Below are 8,786 nucleotides of genomic sequence, written 5' to 3'. Positions count from 1 at the left end.
CGTCTTTTGGCTTTCATTGGCACAAATAGCAAATGCTAGGGGAAATATACTTCCATTAGCATCTAATGCAACGACGATCAACAACTTATATCATACTTTCCATAGACATGAGTTCCATCTATGGATATTACCGGCCGACAATGCACAAAACTGTCAATGGCTGGTTAAATGCCCAGAACACATTCTAGTATTCCCGGACTCCGCTCAAGCTTTCATTCAACAACAGTCCCGGGGTTAAAGTGTTGCAATGCGGCCATGTACCTGGGTAGAGACACAAAGGACTTATCCCAATTACCATACATAATTTAAAACGCACGTTTGCGCCCGAGAAACGCCTTTCTTTTGGTAATGGTACATTGATGATAGGCTATAATTACGTATTTTAGTCGCTTATTACACTCTAATTTACTGCACTTTAGTTGAGTTTGCGCTTTAATCGCTAGTGTTTTGCACTAATTGTGTGTTTTATGCCTTGTAGGTGTGATTCCGAGCTATATAGATGTTATGGAATGAATTTAAGTGATTTGAAGCTTTGAAGTCTGAGTAAAAGCTCAAGGAATTAAGCAGGGATCGTGTTCGGGGGTCAAATTTGATAGTTGAGAACAAACAAAGACTCGAGTAGGCATATTGCACACTGTCTAGTAAAATGCACATAACTTTTTTCTCAAAACTCCATTTGGGCTCCACAATATATGGTTGGAAAGCTAACTCAAAGGGCTACAACTTTCAAGTTTTACGTTTTTCCCAATTCCAAACGGAACAGGGTGAAAAACCGCGGTTATGATAGGACCGCGGTAGGACCGCGACAGAACATTACCAAAGATTCAGAGGACCATTCTGGCCGCGGTCCTGGCGTAACCGCGGTGGGACCGCGGCAGGACGCGTAAATTTCAGGGAGTAAAGTGCAAAACACGGGATTTTAAGCCCTAAACCCTATATTTAACGAGGGAGGCCGGCCAAGAGCGGAAAAAAAAGATTTTTGGAAGTGAAAAACATCAGAAGGAAGGGCAAGAGGCAAGGAGGATCGTTGGGCATCAATCTTTAATCTTCTTCTTTGTTCTTTTACCTTTGAATATGAAGCCTTTTGTGATTTTTGTTATTTTCATGAGTAGCTAACTTTTATCATCTAAGGTTTTGGTGAAACCCGTTGGGGATGAATTGGTTGTTATAAGTAATATAGATTTGAATTAGTTTAATCTCTATTTGTTCAACTATGTTTTGATTGTGTTTAATTGAAAGGATCCTCAATTAGTCGTTCCTATTTATAATGTATCTGCTTGAGAGAGAGTGCATATTTAGGTAGTTGTTTGAACAACATCACTCTCGGAGTATAGGCGAGAGTCATAACCGAGGGTTTAGAGGTTGGATTAGAGATAACGATACCTCGGGTGCGATCTAAGTGAATTGTAATGTGAATCTAGCTAGCGTAGCTTGAGAGAGTGCGTCTAGTAAATTATCATAATTGCTTGAGAGAGATTTATGATAGCCGGAGAGTTTATGATTGATAGAGGCAACTAAGTCAACGCTATATGAAACATACAACCAAGGAAATCAACAACGGGGGAAACCATTACCTTAGACCTTTATTCTAATTGTTTACAATTCAAGCATAGTTAGTTTTCAGCTGTTTATTTATTTTCAATCTTGTCTTCTTGGTGATATTAAACAGATACAGCTAAGCCTTAGTTCTCTGTGGGATTCGACTCCAGACTTTTAGACCGGATTATATTTGCAGCGACCGCTTATCCTTTTTAGGACTAGAGTTGGGCGTGATCATACATCCATATACCTGGTGGACAGATGTTATACACTCCTTGATCTTGTACCTTATGGACGCTTCAATGTGTGGAATTAAGACAAGAGAAATCAAGTCAACATTCAAGTTAAAATGATTCCCACTGAATGTGTCTATTTCACAATTGTGGGTGCCAATGTATTTACCCACAACCCACATATTTGTTTTCTGCTTCCTCGCACACAACATCCAATTACAACCCATAAACCATCTACGATAAATAACCTTGTATACGTCCGGAGATGACTCATTAACCACGATCTCACTACATTCTTTTATGTTGTACATTCGCACCGCCCTGCTTAGGCGCGCTTTATCAGCAAAAAGCATGCACTTTGACAGCATCGTTGCTCTAGATTCATCCCACATTGCTGTCCGAATTTTGTCAAGATCCCTTGTGAGGGCATCCACATCCGACATGCTTGGCAAATGATCAAGGTAGGGAATCTCTCTTGAATGAAACGGCACATAGGACTCGTACACCTTGGTCTAATGGGAGGTATAGCATGCTCCCTCGTCAAATCAGGTTCAGCATTCTCGTCCTCCTCATCATCGCCCTCATCAGGGAAGGGTGTGTCATCTCAAGACTCGTCAACGTTGTTGTCATAATCACTATTATGTTCCTGACTCTACGCATCTGCATATGTCATCTTCGGGAAATTGAGTAAGGATAGGACCTTCAAGTTGCTAGTTTTCACTACACAACCAATAAAATAATGAGTTTCTCAAATTCATCCAAACTTTACATATAGATTTATCACTTCACTTACAAATCATAATGTGTTGATATCCCATGATGCACATTATCTTGTTGATGATGACTCCCAGATATACCACCATGATCCAACACACCAAAACTAGGCATATTCCAACTGGCCGTTGGTTCATAACTTGTAATATTCATATCTAGCCGGTACCCCTGGGAAATATATTATTTTTAATACAAATCCAATACATAAAAATAAATATCGTAACATAGAGGAAAATTAAAGTTTACCACTCGGCTTGTGGATTATGTAAACTTGGGGAGAAATTATTTCATCGCTCCTCATTCGCCCGTTGAGATAAGTTTAGATCAAGCCAAACTCTTTCATCCGGAACCTGTTCGGCTAAAACTGCTCCGAAATAACCACCTGATATTGAGGGATATCCCTACTTCGCAGAACCTCATTATTGCGAACATCTTCAGCCTTGACGTACTTTTCTAACATTTTTATCACAAGAAGTTCCCGGTGTTCATCTGGAGTCCTCAAAAAATCTGTTAGAGTTTCATCGTCTTTGATATTAAACTCAGCATAACAAGCAACCCCTTGTAGAGTAACAGAATACGGATATCTTTCGGTTACTTTAGTATTCAACGAACATTTGCTTACACTCATTTTTTACATAACAACGATACCAATCTATCGTACTCCATTGTAAGTGGCAACTTAACATGACACTGCGGAGAACAACTATAGCGTACTGAGTTATTCTCCACCACAACCTCAACCCCCCTCAAACCCCCCCCCCCTACCCCCCCCGCCAATATAATAAAACGCTAATTTTTCACTATTCGGACATTATGACAAATTGCAAAATAACTTAACGAACAAATATTTCAGAAGACTTGAAGGATCCTGAATGGATTTTTACAAAATCCTGAAACTCCTTAAATAAGAAAAAATCAGTCCCGGGGGTACAATTATTTGATGTATAGCGCGGTATACCCTTATGAATTATTGGTGTATTAGTCAGTTGCAGATGAATTATTGGTGGGACCATGTTTTATGTATAGCGCGGTTATTCATCGCGCTATACCTTAATGGACAAACGTGTCGTTAAGATATAGCGCGCCGAATAATTGCACTATAAATATTATGGTACCCAATCTTTTTTTACCTATTTTTGTCGCTTGAGTCCTAATGAACCACACTTTGGTTCGGGATCCAAATGGGAGCTTATTAAATTCTGATGTAACAATATTTGCCAAATAAGGTAGGCGGCGTGTTTGTGATGATGGGGTCCAGATGACACGGCAATGAGTAACAGGTGTAGTAGTCACGATGAGCCCTGACCAAGTGACTGACCATCTCTATATTTCTTTATGTAAAATTATAATAATGTCCCAAACAATTAAAGAACTCTTGGCAAATCTCAAGAGCCATCCAATCACACCTTTATAACCACTGCCAGCAAATAACACAGATCCTTTCCTACGACTCAAACTCGGGACACACACACACCTCTATCTATAAGCAGTAACACAAACTGTGTGACAAGAAATCAGAAAATTAAAACAGCACAGAGAATAATTTGATATTTCCAATGGATAACTGGTCTTCTTCTTTCACTGTTGATGATGAATTCAAGAAGCTTGTTCTCCGAATGAACCCCCCAAGGTATGTCCATTTGCCTTCAAATTTGTAACCAAGATTAGACAATTATGCATTCTTATGCTGACTCAACTGTCAAATTTGATGATTGTATTTATAGGGTTACTGTTGATAATACTTCTGACAAGAAAACAACTTTGATCAAGGTATGTATGAATATGTTTGTATTTATTAAAGATGCAATCTTTTTTTGTTTTTGTTTTTCTATATGGGGTTTGAATCAGATTTCTTTGCAGGTAGATAGTGCAAATAAAAGAGGAAGCTTGTTAGAAGTGGTTCAAGTTCTTACTGATTTGAACCTTATAATCAGGAGAGCTTATATATCTTCTGATGGGGAATGGTTTATGGATGGTAAGTTTTTAGATTCTTGCTGAGGTTTCCTCAATTTATTTAGGAATAAACCCTTGTGTGTTCCTACTAATTGTTTTCTGCATTCTTGATTGCAGTATTTCATGTCACTGATCAACATGGAAATAAGCTCTCTGAAGATAATGTTGCCGAACGCATTCAGCAGGTAAATCTAATCAGCATTGAGCCGTACTTGATTGATTGATTGATTGGGTAGCGATTATTTACTCTCCTGAATCATTCATTAATGCTAAAAATTTAATCACTTTTAGAAAATGGAATATGTTTAGATGCTTTGTGTGTTCATCTGCCTTAAAGTGAATTCCCTCATTTCCCCTTTTTCTTGAGTCTATCAATCACCAGTTGATATTAGTATAAAGCTCTTAGGATTGATGTGCTCGTTGAAATAGTAAGTAATATTGAATTTTTTGTCAGCAAGTGGATATCACCAAATTAAAGAAGAAGATACAATAAATGCTTTACTCAGTACAGATACTGTTATGGTGTGAGATTGAGTGACATTAAAGAGGGATATTTTCTTGTGTTGCAGTCACTTGGACCGAGGGGCCGCAGCTTCCGTTCTATGGAAAGATCTGTAGGTGTTCAATCTGCAGCAGAACACACAACCATTGAACTGACGGGGCGAGACAGACCAGGATTGCTTTCAGAGATCTTTGCTGTTCTCGCCGACCATAAAAATAATGTTGTAGCAGCAGAAGTATGGACTCATAATTCAAGAATGGCATCAGTTGTTTACATAACTGATGAAGAAAGCGGATTAGCAATAACTGATCCTGATAGGCTTGCCAAAATCAGGAAATTACTGTTGTATGTTTTAAAAGGAGATAGAGATAGGCGAGGCGCCAATACAGCAGTTTCCGTTGGCTCCACTCATACTGAAAGGAGGCTACATCAAATGATGTATGCTGATCGTGATTATGATAAAGATGATACAGATTGTGTATCAGTTGACCAGAGGAAGCCCCTGGTAACCGTAGAAAGTTGTGCAGATAAAGGCTATACCGTTGTAAATTTGAGATGTGCAGACCGTCCGAAACTGCTCTTTGATGCAGTGTGCACGTTAACAGATATGCAATATGTAGTGTATCATGCTACCATCATTGCTGAAGGACCTGAGGCTTCTCAGGTACTCTTCTAAATTCTTGAAAATGTCCTAAATTGTTTTCTTCTGTCTTAATCTACATGAACCTAGTTCTTTTGCTAAAACTGCATTCTCAAAGAAATGCGGTTCACCATCTTGGGCCAGTAGCAGTCTCAGACCAAGAAAGAGTTGTTATTTTCTCTTGTTTACACCTTGTCATAGGAGTATGAATGAGCTTGATAATGAGAGAATTGTGGGATCTTATCCTCTATACGTGTTTTCCAGGAATATTATATTAGGCATATGGATGGGTGCCCGGTTAGTTCTGAAGCGGAGAGGCAACGTGTAATACACTGCTTAGAGGCAGCAGTCAAGAGGAGAACTTCAACGGTATAAACTCATTCGAATGCAAATTAAGTGCTGAGTCTCCGCACTTGTAAATTTAATTCCTTCTTTCTGTAATATGCAGGGAATAAGACTGGAATTGTGTGGTGATGACAGAATCGGGCTTCTATCTGATGTGACTCGCATATTTAGGGAGAATGGTCTTTCTGTTTCCCGAGCTGAGGTCATGACAAAGGGCTCACAAGCTATTAACGTGTTTTATGTGACTGATGCATCAGGGGGTCCAGTTAAAACTGAAACGATTGAGGCAGTGCGAAACGAAATAGGTATGACTATTCTTCGAGTAAGGGACGATCTCTACTCGAATTCACCACCACAGCAAACTGCCAGGTTCTCTTTAGGTAACATATTTAGATCAAGGTCAGAGAAATTTCTCAACAACTTGGGATTAACAAAGTCATATTCATGAGAAGTTGATAGATAGGAATGGTAGCATAGATGTGATTAGTCATAGGCTTTGCAGCAAAGCAAAGCATTAGTTAGTAAACCCCTTGTTGATCTCGGGCTGTTTCAATCTTGTAAACAAATGTACAGCCATCCTGTGACCTGGGGGCATTGTAAATACAATACATTTTCGACAATGTTTACTTGATCCTCTTTGTTAGACTAGTACTAGTTCTTATCAACCCCAGAAACTAAAGGGGGAAAATAACACGAAAGGAAGAGTTCAATGCCCATTGATAATAGCTAAAACTTCTTCTTGGGAGATGTTGAACTAACCACTACAATAGAGTAAAAATAGCACGGGCTAGCCAGTTTTCGGACTGGTCATTCAAAAATAGCCAGCGTTTGCAAAGTAATTGAAAAATAGCCACTATTTTGCTGCAATACGGAAAGTTCCATCATAATATACTGGAGATGGGTGCACCTGTGTATGAATTTCCAGCATATTATGCTGGAACTCTAACATGTGGAAAGTTCTAGCATAATATACTGAAGATTGGAGCACTTCCAGCATATTATGCTGGACCGGTATATTATACTGGAGTATTTTCCGGATTTTGAACAGTGTTTTCGTTCAGATTTATTTTTACATGAAAAGTAGATAATATTTCGATTACTTTTGAAACTGTGGTTATTTTTGAATGTTCATTTGTAAATCTAGTCATTTTTAAATTTCTAGAGCACTCATTGCGGATGACAAGGACATAAAAGGCTTACTTCGTTGCAACTTTTAGCTAGCAAAAATTCAATTGATTTGTTGGCAGTTAAAATAAGGAATTTTTACCTCCTATAGCAAAGGTTAAGACCTTATTTATTTTAAATAAATACCATTTAAAAAAAATAATATTCTATAAATACCTTTTAATGTTTATAGTAAAATATCTAATTTTGGTTACCTCCTACTCCTAAGCCATAAATACGCTATTCAGTTTTTTCTTTTTCTCTCTACTTTGATACATGTCATTCTCTTCCACATTCCCTGAAAACACGATGCTCAATCTCAACAAAAATCGTGCCACCAAAAGCCCAAGCAATACCAAGAATACCAATGCCGCCACAGATATCGCCGCCATCTTTAGTATCCGACTGATGCTTGTACCCAATTACAGTCATTAACTGTCTTTGTGGCATGTGTAATTTTCATTCTCTATTGTCGTCGACAGAAGAAAAGTGACGATGGTTCGTCTTTGATCTCCAGTAGCATCCTTTCTTATCCCTCCTCAATAAGGGACCCTGAAAAGGCTTCACACTATTTTGGAATTCACGTATTTGACCACAATGAACTGCAAGAAGCCACAATCAATTTCAACGGAGTTTGGAGCTTTTGGTGGCACTATCTCCAGTAGGGTTTGTTCTTGAACAAGGACGACGGAATTTGGGGCTGAGCAACTTGATTTTCTGTTAATATATTTCAATTGTATTTTCAACGTATCACGCTGTATTTTTATGTATTTCATTGTATTCATTGTCTTTTTTTCATTGTAATTCAATGTATCTCGCTGTATTCCGTGTATTTCATTGTATTCACTGTCTTTTTTTTCAATTGCATTTCAATGTATCCTGCTGTATTCTATGTATTTCCTTGTATTCACTGTCTCGCTATATGCCATGAATGTATTCATATATTTTTTTTAATTAATATAATTTATGTATTCAGATGTATTATATAATTTATCTGAAGATTGCTATGTTTTTGGGGTATTTTTCGGTTGAGAATCTTTTTTATAACTGGAAATACAAAATTTGTGTGTTATAATTGAGTTTGTTGAGTTATATTAGGAGTCTATTATGTTAACTGATTCACTTTCCGTTTAAAAACGTTGTAATTACATATTTCACGCCATGAATACACTCGAATACAACAACTGATTAGCTGGACTTCCTTGATTCACGCCTATTTTTGCTACTATATTCATGAATACAGTAGGTTAAATACATCTAATACATCTTATAACAACAGAAAACGTATTTACAATCCGTAATATAGCAAATGGTATCTATAAATAGCTAATTACCACTAAAAGATAGTGTTTTATGAAAATTTCTCTTAAAATAATGCTCTGCTTCCTTTACAATATGTGATATGATCCCTTGGTGATAGTAGTCACTAGTCATTTGTGTAAAACAGATTCTTTTTTTTTCCAACTCCATGATCGCTACCTGTATTGAGGTCTTGATTAATCTAGAATCGCGTCGAGTAAAGGCCCGTTATTAAGACGAATAGGGAGTGAAACAAAAACTGGAAGGAACAAAGAAAGGAAAAAATGTCAATACATAATTTGCCACCAAAAGGTGTGTATAACATATAAAAAAACTT

At 37.6% G+C, this 8,786-nt stretch overlaps 1 protein-coding gene across 1 annotated transcript; it reads left to right on the top strand.

Annotated features, from left to right (window-relative positions):
- The first annotated feature begins 3,923 nt into the window (after positions 1 to 3,923).
- On the top strand, positions 3,924 to 6,637 carry LOC109205328 (ACT domain-containing protein ACR4-like). Its single transcript, XM_019368036.1, has 7 exons — positions 3,924 to 4,176; positions 4,271 to 4,316; positions 4,407 to 4,521; positions 4,617 to 4,684; positions 5,069 to 5,665; positions 5,906 to 6,010; positions 6,090 to 6,637. Exons 1-7 carry the CDS (start codon positions 4,103 to 4,105, stop codon positions 6,432 to 6,434), a joined length of 1,350 nt encoding a protein of 449 aa, XP_019223581.1. The 5' UTR covers positions 3,924 to 4,102; the 3' UTR covers positions 6,435 to 6,637.
- Positions 6,638 to 8,786: the final 2,149 nt, after the last annotated feature.

The sequence above is a fragment of the Nicotiana attenuata genome, unplaced genomic scaffold (assembly GCF_001879085.1).
Source record: "Nicotiana attenuata strain UT unplaced genomic scaffold, NIATTr2, whole genome shotgun sequence".
Lineage (NCBI taxonomy): Eukaryota > Viridiplantae > Streptophyta > Magnoliopsida > Solanales > Solanaceae > Nicotiana > Nicotiana attenuata.
This window is presented reverse-complemented; position numbering and strand designations above follow the sequence as displayed.

Excerpts from the sequence above, each read along its gene's own strand:
- LOC109205328 (XM_019368036.1), top strand. The coding sequence starts at position 4,103 with ATGGATAACTGGTCTTCTTCTTTCACTGTTGATGATGAATTCAAGAAG. Across the intron at positions 4,177-4,270 it reads CTCCGAATGAACCCCCCAAG|GGTTACTGTTGATAATACTT; the intron begins GTATGTCCATTT and ends TTGTATTTATAG. Across the intron at positions 4,522-4,616 it reads TGGGGAATGGTTTATGGATG|TATTTCATGTCACTGATCAA; the intron begins GTAAGTTTTTAG and ends TCTTGATTGCAG.